This window comes from Dermacentor andersoni, chromosome 3 (genome assembly GCF_023375885.2).
Source record: "Dermacentor andersoni chromosome 3, qqDerAnde1_hic_scaffold, whole genome shotgun sequence".
Lineage (NCBI taxonomy): Eukaryota > Metazoa > Arthropoda > Arachnida > Ixodida > Ixodidae > Dermacentor > Dermacentor andersoni.
The window spans coordinates 50447191-50463938 of record NC_092816.1 but is presented as its reverse complement, the minus strand read 5'-3'; the positions used below and the strand labels follow the sequence as shown (position 1 = coordinate 50463938).

Here is a 16748-nt window from a genome sequence, read left to right as displayed (position 1 = left end):
AAAGTGAGTCACCGTACTGGTACGTAAAAATAACGATTTAATTTTTTTTGCGATTTCGCCCGTAATCGCCTTAGCCAGTCTGCGACGGACGCCAACCGCGAACCTAACAGGAAAGCCATCTTTCCAAGGAAATGAATGAAAGCACGAAGTTAAATAAAGAAGCTGCCCAACCAAGTCAGTCGAAAAGCTTCAATCTGTTCACCCTTTCCTGCCCCAAATTACTCGGCGACCGGACGTCTACTGCAAACCTAATAAATTCAGCTATCGTGCCAGAAAAAAAAATAACTAAAGATATATGAAATTAGACGAGTAAGAACGTCGGACTGGGATATTATACTGCACGCTACGCCGTTGGGGAAAGAAGAACAACAAAAAAAAGACCCATTGACTCACATCGTGGCGTCGGTGGTCCCTGCCGTCCACAACAGATCCATTGAGCAGTGCCTCGGTGACCTCGGCGCTGTCGGAGCACAGCGCGCTCTTGGCGGCCGCTGCGGCAGAGCTCATGGCGATCGTCCCAGTCGGAGTGTCCTTTCCGGACCAAATGACGACGTCGCAGTCGAAGAGGAAGAAGGTGTGAGCGGTCGGACGTGGGGTGGTAGGGGGGGGGGGGGGAACAGCAAATAAAATGCCACAGCTAGGGGGGTGGGAGTGACTCCGTACACGTATATGCGACGACGAGGTGTGTGAGTGGGGGGACCTCGACGGATTACTGGTCGCCCTTATATACGGCAGTTTGGTAACAGCCCGGGGCCATTAAAAGATCAGCGACGCTGATAACGCGGTGTCTGCTGCTGCTGCTGCTGCTGCTGCTGCTATAAGCTGGCTCCCTTGCTGGCTGCGCGCGCTAGGCAGGCAGGCTGGCTAGGCGGCGATTGCCGCGTCAGCGGGCGGGCAGACAACACAGAGCGCGGGCGGCCTATAAGCTAGCGAGCTAGCTAGCTAGCCGGTTACTTTCGAAGACCTGCTGCGCTCAGTGAAACCTCCTCGACAAGACGCGCGGAGAGAGAGAGAGAGAAAAGAAAGAAAGGAATGGTTGAGGACACGAGTGCGAGTGCTTAGCGTTTCCTGTAGCGAGCGAGACTGGCGGCGACGCTCACGTTGCGCCGGCCGCGCCGTATTGCGTCTTCATTTGAATAAACGCGCCGACTTCGTTAAGGATGCGCTGCCTGTTACACGACGCTGGAGTAGTATTACTGTGGCGGGGGTACGAAGAAGGATTCGGGGCGGGTGGGCAGCGCTTCGTACTACATATCACGCGCCGTCGACCGAGCTGAGAATGTGCCGAGTCTCGAATGAGAAGTGTATACAGTGAAGAATTTGGAACAGAACTGAAATACGAGACGCGCACGGAAGCACTATTGCACATATATCCGGCTGACCGCCATTGTAAAAACTTTTTAATTACTGCTCCGCTCAACATTCTTTCGGTTGTACCTACAGGCTTTAAAGGAGCTCCACCAGCACATGAAGCAGTGAGCGAGTCTGCGGTACGGCAGAAGCGCTGTATCGAGGACTCCGCTCCGCGCACCGTCAGGCCCGCTCGAGTGCGGAGCGTAACGTTCCGCTCTTCCGGCTGAGCGTTCAGTGGTCACGTGACCCCGCCGATAGGGAGGGGATCAACGCATGTAAGCCGCTAGAGGCACGCGTCAGATCGCTTGCTTTGTCTTTTTGCGAAGTGGAGAAGTTCTACCCCAAACGTACATAAGCGAAGACGAGCACGGCATCAGCAGCAGCGATGGTACACAGACATCTACAGCGCCGTTGTGTTCAGCCAAGGTGCACTGAATTGTTCTCTCGAAGGGGGAACTATGCTTCTATTTATCTGCTGGCGCAATCGCTTCGGCAGTGACAAACTTTAAGAATGCTTCTTGTATGTTGCCTTATTAGCTGCTTCTTTGTTTTTTTTTTCTTTTTGGTAAGGGTCGAGAAAAAAAATGAGAATGCTTTAAGCGTTGCAGTTTATTACAGCTTCAGAATTCACCGCCAAAAGCGCAGCAGTACCTGTGTACAGGACTTCCGCATTTTGGGGGCGCTTATTCTGGGCACGGTCTAATTCCGCCGCGTCGAATTCTGCCATATTTGCGCTCTGAACTAATCAGAGATGGCATACAGCCGCCCGATGAGCCCGTGAGAGCTGACAAGGCTGCGACAGTGCGGCAGTTTAGAGGCCGTGGACCATATATCATTTGAAATGTGGACGCGTATCGCGACAGCATTGCTTGCCTTGAGCACTGATTTTGCGTGACTGGTCCCGCTCCATCGAGGACACGGAGCGCCTCATGTTCTATGACTTGCCCTTCCATACAATGGTGGGCCAATTGGATTTGTTCTCCACATGCATTTCTACAATTTGTCCTATCGGAAAATATTTGACAATGTTCACTTCGTGACATAGAAAGGCAATTTTTCTTAATCGCCTGGCCTGTGAAATCACATTGTCGGCTTAAATCGCGTACGTTTCCTAATTTTCTTTGCCACTTTCTTGTAGAATTTTTTATCCTCCTCCCTATACGTAGAGTAGCTTGTCATCTGTCATAAGCATGCCTTAAGTAAATCTCTCTATCTCTCTCTTGATAGTGTGCATAACTATTAACACCTCCTCTCAATAATAAGGGCATACACTCCATACTAAAGCTCTCTAAAGTTAACGGGAGTATCCGACGTTCTAGTTTAAATTAAGAGGAAGAAATAGAGTTGGGCAGGTCATATATTGCATACGGCAGATATCCGGTGGCCTATTGAAGTTACAGAACGGGTTCTAAGAGAAAGAAAGCGCAGTAGAGAGACGGCAAAGTATCAGGTGGTGGTCTGAGGAAATTAGGAAATTTGCAGGCAGAATATCAGGTCAGCTGGCGCAAGACTCGGCAATCGCTAGACTCGGCAATCGCTAGGACAGGGTCTTGCAGTGGACATAAGCAGAATGATGATGATAATGGACAGTTTCTGACTGAGCCTCTGTCCGCTTAGATTATGCGTACACTCTTAAACCAAAATTACACCCTTTTGCCACACATCTATAATCGACACCTGTATTGTCCGCATTTCCTTTTTTCAAGTCACGAACGCGTCATGCCCGTTATCAACACGACAGAGCATTCTCGACAGGAAAGTAGCGAGCGCAGCGTTTTGAAGGAAGGAAACGCAAGCAAGACAGATGACGATTATCGTTTGCGTGGCAAATATACACCCCAAAGGGTGTACATTTGCTTAAGAGAGTATGTCGCGGCCGACGCGCCTCATCTGCAGGATTAACTGTCGCACGGGCCGACGCAGGCACAGAGATGGATTGTTATAGGAAAACACAGCGTTTTTTTTTTTTTTTTTTTTTCTCAGCGTTATTTCCAACAAAGCACAAAGGACGGCCCAAGCGGGAGCAGCAGGAAAGGCAGCCGGTTTCCACACGCCCGTTATCGATGGCGCTAATCGCGGGAGAGTTGTCGAACGAGCCTCGACGCCTCCCAACTAGTCGGTGAAGGACGACGCGAGAAAGGCGTTCACTGTCTGCACAACTCCTCCAGCCTTCGCTCGTATCGCAATTCACGGTCAAAACAATCGCGAATGTGTCAAGAACGTTGCAATGACGCGGCCGCGCCACCAGAGGCAGCGACCAACTTTGTGATTTTCCGCTTCTTTTTTTAATCTCAGGGATTCGCCTTCACGAGCTCCAAACAATGTAATGCTGATCTGTTTAATAAAGAAGTGCGGTACTGGAGAGCAAGCTGCGAGGTACTACGGCACTGGCACCGGAGACTGACTCGTGGCTTGGACTCGTGACGAACTCGCACATTCCCTCGATAACGCTCTCGTTAGGCTTAAGCCAGCTGAACCTTCAATCTTCAGTGTCTCGTTATATTAAACCGTTGATAGGTTTAGAGGTCACGAGATTGTGCCGCTGTGAGCGAATACAGGCGACGTTGCATTCCTTGCATGACCTCCTGCGTCAATGTGCCCGCTTCGAAAAAAAAGAAAAAAAAAAAGAACGACGCCAGACTTTCAAGTGTGCAGACTGAACAATCGGTCTTTTACAAAAAAAAAAAAAAAAAAAGAAAAAAGGTCCCGAGAGCCTCTCCTCGCTGCTTATCAGTCTAGAAAACCACACTGCGTTTTGTATAGCACTATACTAGCTGAAGGCGAGATTCAGTGAAGGATTTGAAAGTTAACTTTTACGTATTTATGTCACCATGGCGCAGAAAGATTGCTAGGTAGGCTGAATCTTGAGTTTGCATTAGAATTCGACGCAGTCCTTGATTACTGATAAACGATTGATTATGTAGAGGCGAGTAGAGGCGCCCGTCGAAATCCGTGACGTCACGGCAGCATGGTGCGAAAAAGTTGTAGATGCAGTAAATTCTCACTTTGGAAGCTTTGCCTTTGCTATGCGCTTGCCACTTAACATAGCAGCGTCGATCATTATTCTCGGTTCAATCCACGAACGGCTTAACACCAAACTGCTAAATCGACACTAAAGGGAAACATTAGTTTAGGTTCATAAATCATTCTTAAAAAAGAAAACTAATTTGTATTCATATCGCCGCGTAAAGTTGGCTAATACAAAAATAAAACAGCGACGGTTACACTTTTATTATTCGAATTTCGTGCCGCAGCGCCAGCACATGCACACGTCGGTGTGACGACATGGATTTCGAAGTACTTTTCCTTACTTTGGCCGTTGTGGATCACTAAACGTTTTGAAACTGGCGAAGTTTACCTTCGGCCTCTCTTAGAATACAATGCTATCGATCTTTCTCTTCTAAATCAATACCGTCGCGGCGAGCTGGATGCGGGGAACTTCACGGCTACTTCGCCAACTGTCGTTCGTTCTTCTGCCTTGCGCAGCTCCAGGCCCGATCTTCAGGAGGCCATCCTGGAGTGGGCTGAGAGGATAAAGGAGGCCTACTCCAAGTAGTTCCTCCCCCACCCTCTATTCCATTGCCCCCTTCCCTTTAAAGAGGGATAAATAAAGTTTTTCATCATCATCTGTCTTGGCTTGTCAAGTGTCTTGTGACGGTAAGACTGGCTGCTTTCTTTTTTAAGTGCAAAATGGCAACTTACTTATGCAGCTGAAATAATTATTTTTTCTCTTTAGTGGCCATTTAAACTGCGTTATTATATACCCTCACGTTTACAAACACGGGTCCCAAGACACTTCAGGCCACGCTCCATGTATCAGTCGATTAGGTGTTGACAGCTTTACGGCATCCTTCATACGTGTGCATGTGTACAGCAGTGTCGATCCAAATGCCGGTATAAAATCGGTATCTCAAAGAGAGTTTGCGTACTCACTTTAATTGTTTAGAAGCGCTGAGCCGCAGCGCACCCAGTTCGTAAAGAGGAGGAAAAGATATGCGGATTCCACGCACTCTGGGAAGCAATTTTGTGCGAAGCTTCTTGTCGGCGCCTGGCCATAAAGCATCGTTTGTAGTTCCACAAAGTGACATCAGATGGCGCAACATGTCCGTGCAAGGCAATCGGTTGCGTGACAAGGTGACGGCGATTCACGTCACGGCGACTGCGATGGCTCGACGGAGACGACGATCACGTGACTGATTTCTTGTACAGAGCTGAATAATCATTAAACGTGTTCCATTATGATCTTGGGGCTAATCCCGAAGGCGGGGCTTTGTCCCGTAACGTCTCCAAGCGCCAGCCGCACCTCGGGAAAGGCGGGAGAAATCGGCGGCTCTCGCTTGCGCGAGAAACTTGTTGCTAGGCGACATGACGCACGCGAAGGACAGTGGCAGGATTTAAATTATGATAGCACGTTGCACTAAACGTCTATAGGCTATGCGCACGCGTAATGCATCGCTCTTCTAAGCTGATTGTTGCTATGCGACGTGAAGCTCGCATCAATAGTCTCAAAGCTCAAGACGGCGCGAGAAAAGTACGCATGCGTTGGCGGTCTAAGTGATAACGCACCAGGCTATTGCGCTGGAGGTCTTTGGTTCAAATTGCTCCAACGGACGCGTGTTTTTGTATGTTCGTTTTGTGTTGACGAGGTGTGACAGATACCTGCTCATATCTACAGCAAATGGGTTAGGCACGAGGCAAAGAAGGCTTCGCATGAAAATCATGTCTGGAAATATTTATTATGGATAACTACGTAGACAACTCACGTCATTATAGGCACGCCAGCACCTTAATTCCTGTAGCACTTAAATACCCTCTTCGCTATCTATCTATCTATCTATCTATCTATCTATATCTATCTATCTATCTATCTATCTATCTATCTATATCTATCTATATCTATCTATATCTATCTATATCTATATCTATATCTATATCTATATCTATCTATCTATCTATCTATCTATCTATCTATCTATCTATCTATCTATCTATCTATCTATCTATCTATCTATCTATCTATCTATCTATCTATCTATCTATCTATCTATCACACACTCATCGTCGTTTGCGAAAGCGGAGCTTGTGGACTGCTCTTCCACGAATCCTAAGAAGCGATGGAACATTGGATACGTATCTTGCTGGGCCTGTACACAGTATATAGTTTGTTCACGTTCAACAAATAATTGCGCAAAATTGCTAACGATTAATAAATAACAGATGCTAATCGTCCGTGGACCAACGCTTTCTTTTTCTAAGCCATAATCCTTAGTCTGTAGAAGCAATGTTTGCGCATACGAATTTTTTCACTTTAGAGAGGCACGTCGACGGGGCCGCGGACTTATTCGTTTCTAATTTCTTTTGCCGTAAAATCACCCAACTTTCATACAAGTAAGGCACAAAGACAAGAAGGGACCAGAAATACTGTAGAGTTCTTCAACATTCGGCGAGCGAAAACTATTGTAGTATTTAAATACATACCGCATCGTTTTCGAACTCACGTGGGTAATAGCGTCAGCGCAACACAGCTCGAACAAAGCGGCTACGGGAAGAAAAAAAATGCTAGTACAAATTAAAAAAAAAAGAAAAGTTACGGGCTCCATTTTCTGAAACGTGCCACAAAGCCCCGCTCTCACGAGCTGGGATCATGGCGGTTCAACTGTACCTACCACCATTTCTTTTTTTCACTTCGCCGCCTTTCCAAGTTGCTTTGCATAAACGCCGCAAATTACGCGCATATTTTTTTTCTCTCTATTTCTGTCTCTCGTTATCTAATGGGATGAGCTGCATGCATTTTTATTGTCTTTTACTTACTCGAAGAAGGCTCCCAAGCCCCCTTCGTAGCACACGTGCGGGGAATGCTGATCATACGCCCCCTGTCGACGCTTCTCACCTTGAAAAAAACATTCCTTCTTCCAGCTTAGACATAGCCGGGCGAGCTTTCGCAAAGCCATTTGTCGCTGTGCATATCAAACAGGATGTACGCTAATCGCAATATATTACACAGAGTTTTCGGGGTCTGCAGACGCAGCATAAAGAAAAACGCTCTACTATGCGCGGAATGCCTCGTTGTCGTTTATATATTTCTCGAGTTGACATTTATTTCGAAATCAGTCCCGCTAAAAAATTTCGCAGTTTGCGCGTGCAAACTAGGACGATCGACGGCAAGCGAAAAGTGAGGGCATCTGCCACGCGATGGCATCCTTATGGATGCCATGGAGTCACGCGCGATATTCGAGGTGTCTGGGAGAGAAAAAAAAATAGCTTAATTGAATTCTGCGGTTTAGCACGCTATAATGGGGGCGCTGTGAATAGATTTTTGACCACCTGAGGTTATTTTACCATGCGCCTAAAGCTCAGTAAAGAAGGAGAAGAAGAAGAACAAGAACAACAACAACAACAAGATATAAAAAAGAATGGTCCGCGACAGTTTCGGTTGTGGTGGCCTTAGGTGCCGGCTCGTAGTCCTTGGACTCGGACGGCACCTTCGGCTTGCCGGACGGCCCAGAGCTGGTCTTCCAGCTCCGAATTTTTGAGTGCCGCCTCCCAGCGGCGGCGACGCCGACGGAGAAGGTCCCCGGCGGCCCCCGCCGCTGGGGCGGCGACGGGAAGAAGCGAGCTCGAGGCTTCATGTACGCTGGTAACGGCCGCGGTTATGGACGCGTCGCCGGACGTCGGCGGTTTCGGTACCGTTGTTGCCCGCACGTTCCCAGTGCATGCTTCGCAGCGTTGCTCTCTGCCCGCACGCTTCACACGAATCGGTCGGGCATTATGCCGGGTAACAGTTTTACAAGACGGCGGGGCTAGGGCTCCGAGTTTCGCCCTCGTCGAAATGCGGCCGCCGCGGCCGGGAATCGAACCTCCAACCACCTCTGCGAGAAGCTGCGCGTGAAGTTTTTCAAAAACCCGCGACGGCGTTTCCTCTCCCCGGACGCTCCAGAGATAGGAAAAAAAAAAAAAAGAACAGCAGCGTCCTCAACTTCCGCGATGGATGTCAGTGGTTACAGCGTGCCAATGGACGTGCACGAGGTAGCGAGTTGGATTCTCCACCACGGCGGCTGTATTTTGACGGACGCGAAATTCAAAAAAACGCTGCTCCTGTACTTCGACTGTAAGGTGCACGATATAGAACTCCCGTTAGTGAAAGTTGCTGAACCGGCGAATCTCATCACTACGGTGTGCCTCACAGCGCTAGTGTTGCTTCTGGACGTAAACACAATCAATCAATCAATCAATCAATCAATCAATCAATCAATCAATCAATCAATCAATCAATCAATCAATCAATCAATCAATCAATCAATCAATCAGTGAATCTTAGACAGATCGTTAGCACGTGCAATCCAAAAAAACTAAACGCTTTTGGGCTAATCTAGGTGAGCATCTGCAAATTACAGTGAATCTGTGTAAGAATGCTGGTCACAGAGAATTCCAGCTCCTTTTCTATACAGGCGTAATGTGAAAACCCCTCAGGGCTTAATTTAAGCGCCTTCGATCCAGTTTAACGCTAAATACGTTTATACATCTGGGTGACGTTGCGAATGTATAGGTGCTTTCTCGCATTTGGGCTGTTCGTCGCAGATGAGGTTGTCGAAACTTGCCATGTTGAATGTTTGGTTTGTTTAGACTGCAACTGTATCCTGAAAGGGACATCCAACCTACCTGCTTCGATTCCCTTGCCTGTCTACTTTTCTGTGTAGCATGTGCGCTGTCCGTAGATGTTCACTGGAATCACTACTAATAATAAACTCCAATGTTGTCTACCGATAAGTAAGCTAACTATACCAGAGACGTACGCCTTCGGAATTCTTTTTATTACTGTCGGCTGATAACGATATGTTCGCTTATGATTTGACATATGTGTACAAAACAACGGAAATGCTACAAGCAAGGTACACACTCACCCACGCGCATGCGCACATTCAAATAACCGTTTTAACGCTGGGACATTATTCGCAAACACACAAACGCACAATAAGCTAGAACAAACGTTCGTGGGCTGCTAGCAAATTCGATTAAAGCGACAGCGCACTGCAGCCGTTTTCCCTGGAACGGCGCCATTCCACCGAGAAACAAACGGAAGCAATTTCACGCGACCCATTCAGGCCTACCTCCCGTCCATGAGAGTGTGTGCTCCTGCCTGTATCTCTTGCCTCCTACAATGCTGAGGGGCTTTGGGAACCGGTTTGGACCAGAGGTGTGCGGAAGCCCGGAAGCAGTGTGTTTTTATCAGCGTGTGCAGTAAGCGAGATAAGGATGCAACATCGCGAGGCACGAAACCGGATTACCCGCGCCTTCACTCAAAGGAGGAATGCCTTCTTTTGCGGAATGCAAATGCAACGCCAAGCCTGCGTTCCGGAGGTCGACGAGCGCGTTAACAGGTGAGGTTGATGAACCCTCAGCGTGCCCTCACCATAGGGAGCCCCAATTAGTCTCAGCAAGGCAAAGCTTTCTTACTTAACATCTAAAGGCACAGCTTCTCAACTGCGTCAGTATGAGCATGACGACACGACCGTGTCTGGACCTCTCAACGCGAAGCATTATACCCAGACGCGTTCGTCTGGATATAATGTATTTATATACCGTACGTAATGTATATAATGTAATAATGTATATATGCGTACAATGAATGCATATATGAAGTAGGTAATTATTGAAATTTAAAATAAAAATTTATTAGTTTTTCGAGGAGTGTGAAGTGATAAGTTAGGAGTTTGAAAATAGCCAATCTTTAAGATTTGTGCAGTAAGGCTTCACTTAAGCTTAATTACGTGCCCTAACTATAAACGCTAGGCTAACCGGAAAATAAAAGCTTGCTGTTACGAGCCAAAATATTGACTTTGGCTGAGCACTGATATCAGTATTGCTCAAACTTTTTGTCCACTCGGAGATTAATTAGTTTGCTCTGCTAGTGTAAACGCTAGGTTACCTGTAAAATAAAAGCTGGTTGTTTCGAGGCAAAATATTGACTTTGGCTGTGCACTGATATCGGGATCGCTCAAACTTTTTGCCAAGACGTTCAGGTTTCATCCTAAACAACCAGCGAGTGACACAAAGGCGAATCTGTGAGGAGAAAACCGTCGTTTTAAAGGCACAGAGTCATGCAGATCCGATTGAAACGTCGGAATCGGTGCGCTTTCGTGAGACGCCTACAAAATTCTATGCGGCGAACGAGGCGACAGTTGTAGTTTTGTCAATGTGCTCCCGCGCGTTTCTTTACTTTTTAAAGCTCGGGCACCCTCTGTCCTTTGTGTACCGTTCACGCTAAATACTGCTTTCATATATATTTATACGGAGTACGGAATCACACTGCACTGACGTCGGCGTGACACCGTAAGTAAAGGTTCTTTAAGCCTTGCAGTCCGCGACGACGACGTCGACTCTTTGTCTCGCATTACGCGGACAGCACGAGCGCACGCTCGGCGCCACGCTCTGCCGCGCATCGAATGCGTGCTTTCTTTCGTCTCGACGTCTGTTCTGCGCTTGCGTATCTCTTCTGCCGTTGGAATGCGTTTCGGCACACCATTGCTGTGTTGAGAGTGGCAGTCCCCGTTAGGCTTCATCCGCACACCTTTCTTCACCTTTTTGTTGTTGACTCCATCAACATACGTGCAGTGCCGCACCCACGAGGCCGGATTGGCCAACTTCTTCCGTTACAGTGCATCTTGTTCTGGTTCCCTAGTGAAATGGAGCAACCCACTCTGAGGGATCGGCCATGAATCGGGCGGTGAAGGAGCTGTTAGCATGTTTTTCTGAATATATTGGGCGTGAAATGCATCGCCAGGTGCTGCGTAACGTATTCGTCTCTGTTGTTGGTATGTGTGCCGCAGTATTGAAATCATAATCGCAATCAACGCGTGGCAATCACGTGAAAGAAGTCGTTGGTTCGGTAAGAGATCCGCAAGCCTTTCATAATCAAACGTGGCGAACATGCGACAATCGTAAGAAAGAGCTAATCGGGGTTCGGGACGAGAGGTACCGCCAGAGGGGCGATACCACGTTGTGTGTATGCACCATAGTATGGCAATCGTGGTCATATGGAACACGTGGCGATCACGAGAAACAGGCAGTCGCCGTTGTCACGATGCTAGTAGTAGGCGTTCGGTTGTTGCCTATCATTGGTGCTATCCAGCGAATATTGCAATCCAATAAGGAAAATGAGATCGTATGGCAAGGTTCTGTCCTTTGCTGCGTAAAGGTATCTGATAGCGATAGCCTTAACTTACTCTTTCTTAACTGTTCGCTGCACAACATAAAAAATGATAGAAAGACATGGCGAATTACCCCGAGCAGAGAACATCTACCAGGGTGAAATAATTCAGACGCGCGGAATACACGGAGGTTCTTGCCAATCTCTTCACTGGTTTCACCTATTTGAGTCGAGTTTAAGTACACCTTATTATTGACTTGCGGCTTGTTAAGTGTAAATTGTAGGGTTTTACTTCGCTGTAATAAAGGGAAAAACATCGCTGCTGCGGCCTAATGCATACACCATCGGGCTACTGTGCTTGGGGGGCCAGGTTCGATTCGTGCCGCTGGACGCGCTTCGCTTTTTTTTTCTTTAGCAGTGAGTAGGAATCTATTCCAGAGTGGGTAGGCGCCAATAGTAGTAAGCCCATCACCATCATCTACTCGACGAGCGAGTAGGAATCTCCCGGCAGAGTGGGCAAGTTGTAATAGAAGTGAGCTTATTATCATCATCTACTCGGCTAGTCAGCAGGAATCTCCCCCTAGAGTGGGTAGGTACCAATTACGTAAGCACATCATCGTCTACTCGGCGAATGAGCAGGAATCTATCCCCAGAGTGGGTAGGTGCAAATAGAAGTGAGTTCATCATCATGCTCTACTCGGTGAGGTATTAGAAATCTAGCCCCTCCCCTCCCCCCCCCCCCCCCCCTTGGGTGAGTAGGTGCCAATAGAAGTAAGCTCACCATCATCATCTACTCGAGAAGTCAGTAGGAATTCATCCCCAGAGTGCGTACATTTCAACAGAAGTAAGCCCATCATTATCAACTACTCGGCGAGGGAGTAGGAATCAACTCCCGTCCTCCCCCGAGAGTGTAAGTGACAAAAAACGTAAACTCACCATCATCATCATCTACTGGGCAAGTAAGTAGGAACTTACCCCTCAAAGTGAGTAGATTTCAACGTAAGTTATCATTATCATCTACTTGGCGAATGAGTAGGAATCTACCCTGAGTGGGCAGATTTCAACAGAAGCAAGCTCATGATCATCATCATCATCTACTCGTCGAGTGGAGTAGCAATCTACCCCCCCCCCCCCCCCCCCCCCCGCCTCCCGCCGAGTGGGTAGGTGTCTATAGATGTATGCTCATCCTCATCATCTACTCCGCGAGAACCCGACCAGCGACCAACCGACCGTCCGACCCAGTCGAAACCATGTGGTGGTAGGCAAAGAAAGCTTCACTTAAAACACTTGATGTCATGGAAATAAGCTAACCTAATTTATGGTGATTTATGCAAACTGTGTTTCACTTGAACAGCGCCCATGTAGCCTCTTATTTTCAGGTTGTCGCCGACTATAGTTAACCTAAATGTGAACTAACTTCGTCTGGTCGGTACATACGCTCGCTCTTATGAATGTCTCCCCTCCATTGTACCGTTCCTAAGCGCTGTTCCTTCGCAAAAGTAGTTGCCCCAGGCCGACCTCTCTGCCATTCCTCAAATGCATTTCTCTCTCTCATGGCACAAGATTTGATAGTTCGCTAACTAAACGAAAATAAACGCCCACAACAGTATCGGTAAGAGGTCAATTACAAATAATATGACGAAATTAGCAAGAAGTCTCTACCTACGAGTGATGCCGTGAAAACGTCGAGGAAGAGTTTGTCGCAAGCTGAAAAGAAGTGAGAGGGGGACGTGCTAGGAAATATGTCCGAAACTGATAAATGACAACAACCAGAACAACCAAATATAGACAGGTGACCTAGCTGAGACAAGAATGAGTGAGTGAGTGAGTGAGTGAGTGAGTGAGTGAGTGAGTGAGTGAGTGAGTGAGTGAGTGAGTGAGTGAGTGAGTGAGTGAGTGAGTGAGTGAGTGAATGAGTGAGTGAGTGAGTGAGTGAGTGAGTGAGTGAGTGAGTGAGCTCTGCAGAGGCATGCCGGTCTTTATAATAAAGCACGAGGTCTCATTTGTTTATGGCCCTTTTAAGCGAGCATGGCACGCATGTGCTTTCTGTACATCTACGTGATGCCGCTGCTGCTAAATAAACACTGAAGATGACTTTTTCTTCCTATCAGAAATCAATCTAGCTTATCAACAAGTGTAATGCCGCCCCCCCCCCCCCCCCCCATTCCAGCGCTTTTCCGAGGCCTAAAATAAGAAAATAAAATCTCACGCTCTTTAAATGAGCGGTGTGACATCGGTATGCCACGGGTGATGCACCGTACCACGGGAGCCTTAGTCATCGAGTAGATTTCCGCAAACCAATAGCGTCTCATTTCCCGCTTACTGACTTTTACTAGGCATTACAAGCTAGGATCGTTTATGCGAAAGACACGTGGCAAAAGGCCGGACAGCTATAATTGCTTGGGAACTGTTATCAAGTGTACGCGACGGATGCATTTTTCCACAGCACGCGCGACGGCACTACCGCTATCTCCCTTTGTCTCAGCCAAGAGGCTGCAATTGCGCATGGCCCATTAATATCGAATTCGAACGCTTCAGCTTAGTACAATTAAACTCGCACATGTAGAGGCATACCGGCACACGTACCTAGGAAAATCAGCGCTGACGATTGTGACACTGATCGACGCTACAAACATTCCCGCCTTCCACAGCTCCTCCGTTCGGAAAGGTAGACGCAGAAATGCCTTCGGGATGATTATGTCACGGCCAAAATGATTACGCAAGCAGATAGGCGAGAAACATCGGTAAAACCTTTTTGTGCGCTTTTGTCGCACGACGCATAGTGACAACGTTGGCGTTTCGTGATAATGACATGCGTCACAGTGCGAGGCGCGCAGGCCTCCCGACATTTATACGACGCGTTTCACAGATGAGCCCGTCGCTGTTCCAGCTGCGGCTCGCGCAGTCAGGTCCAAACGCAAGCGTTCGTGCATCAAAATTGGAGGACGCCTGGGGCGAAATTTCTAAACGACTCATTTAATTTTCCATTCGTTCTAAACTTAGTCACTGGCTCAGGATCTGTTGCGCGCCTTCGTTAACGTTGGATACGGCCATCCGGAGCGAGTGATGATACGAAAAGAAGAACGGGATAGCGGAAACGGATGCAAAAAAGATGCGCTCGTCGCTCGCTCACAGGACGCAGGCAGAGCTCTCGACTACATACAGGCAGACCCGGCATGTATCTCTGCATAAGAAATCGGTCACTGTTCGGCTCTCAGGTACTTTTATCTGCATTGATACCAGTCCCGGCTGTGATTAGAGCAGGCTAGCAAAGCGTTTCCCTTTTACCGTTTGTCGATACCGCCGGCAGAAAGGGTGCATGGATCGAAGCAGCGTGGCCTTCTTAAGCAACGAAATCCTAAACACACAGCGACAAGGGAGCGTACTGAGCACGCATGGTCGTGGGATCGATTCCCCTGGCTGCCCGGCACACGCCTATGCACTTCTCGGCAGCGGAATTTAAAAAAAGAAAAGAAACACAGTCGGGTAGATGGTTCTCATGGGATTACACCGACGCAGCTTCTCACCATGCTAGTGTCCTAACATGGAGCCTACGATGACGCCAGTGCAGCATGTCATCACTTGTCGATTTATTTGCTCAGCCTAAGACACGCCTATCGTACTGTCACGTTTCTTGCTATACGCAGCTTCTCGACGTGCCCCAAGACGGTATAGAAACGGTGGCGTTAATGCAAACCGTCCGTACTTAGAGTTCGGTCCATGCGAGATGAGCACAGGCGAGCAAACATAATGCGATGCCCTCCGCTTTGACGCACTGCATAGCAAACAGGTGAACAGTACAACATTTGTACCCCGCATACAACGCTATTAAAGAATACATTAAGAAAAGCCCCAAGATGGCAAGGCGCCAATGAAAAGTTACTCCAGCTATATATTCTACAAATATCGACAGTGATAGCGCAGCTTTTCGTTGCGCTCGCCACATGTACATGAAGGATTATCCTTAATTTGATCAAGACAGCCGATAAGGCTGGCCTGCTGGCATCGACGGTTCTCAACTCTTGAGCGACGCTATTTGTAACACAGATCGCATATATCTGCATTGCGATTCGCATATGGCTCGAATGACAGTCGCGTTTATAAACTGCCGCGAGTGACTACATACATACAAAAAAAAATGCTTGACAGGCGACACGTTCATCGCATTATTTGTAAGGCAGATCGCGCGTCTTTGAATCGCGATCCGCAGCCTCACATAAACCGCACCCGAGAGCTACGTAGCGAAAGTGCGGTAAGCGCGACCGGCGATACGTTCGCATCGTACATGTTGCAGCGAAGCAAATTAACAAGCAAATGTCCGCCAGTAACTGTGTTCATCGTGCGAAAGATTCGCGAGAAAACGCTCCCATACACACTTCAAAGTGTTCTTCAGCACCGATTCGAAAGGTACTAACGGACCTTAGTGTCCGCTGCATTTATTATCCATCGACTACAAAGTTTGATCGCGACTCACCGGCTTGTAGTTCGAGTCCCTCATCTTCACAGCAGCTGTGACTCGCGCAGCTAGACGAGATACTGGAACGTCAAATCCACAGGCCACGAAGAGGCGGTAGAACTAGCGCATACGGACGACAGCTGCACCGCCGCGCTAACGGTCGTCGCCGAATGCCTGTGCGCGTGCTTGCGTGCGCTTGTCACACCTGGGGCAGTTTCCACTGGCAGGTGGATCGACTGCGCTGGCTTGCACACTCCGATCGACGATGTCACAACGGAAACGGCGGTGTGCCTTTCGGGCGTGTGCTTCGCAGTGGACGACACTCCTCTTGTCACACGATATACAACGAACAAGCTGCGGAATAGAAATGCTACAAGCCGTAACGAGCTATAATAGCATACGCTCAGCGAGCTTGCCCCGATGCTCGATGTCTCGACAGCATAGTGGAATGTAAAACAAAGATCGGCTGGCCCTACCTAACTGCGCATGCGCTAGCGGCGATTGCTGCTGCACTCTTAAACAAAATTACACCCTTTTGCCACTCAACAATAATCGTCATCTGTCTTGCCCGCATTTCCTTTCTTTAACGCGGCGAGCCCGGTACTTCCAAGTCACGAACGGCATGCCCGTTATCAGCATTACAGAGCATTCAAGACAGGAAGGTAGCGAGCGCAGCGTTTTCAAGGAAGGAAACGCAAGCAAGACAGATGACGATTATTGTTGTGTGACAAATATACACCCCAAAGGGTGTACATTTGCTTAAGAGTGTAGGGTGGGAATCCGGGGCGTTGT

At 48.1% G+C, this 16748-nt stretch overlaps 1 protein-coding gene across 2 annotated transcripts in view; it reads right to left on the bottom strand.

The window, feature by feature from the left end:
- Positions 1 to 16748, bottom strand: part of LOC126548330 (cationic amino acid transporter 4-like) — a 146680-nt gene that overhangs the window by 109311 nt on the left and 20621 nt on the right. The window contains exon 1 of one of the 2 annotated variants that reach the window (XM_050196478.3): positions 394 to 571. The exons of the other annotated variant lie outside the window; for it this stretch is intronic. Within the exon in view, the coding sequence (XP_050052435.1) occupies positions 394 to 507 (114 nt within the window). The 5' untranslated portion in view covers positions 508 to 571. Of the gene's footprint in view, positions 1 to 393; positions 572 to 16748 lie in introns of those variants that run through there. 2 annotated transcript variants of the gene reach the window in all.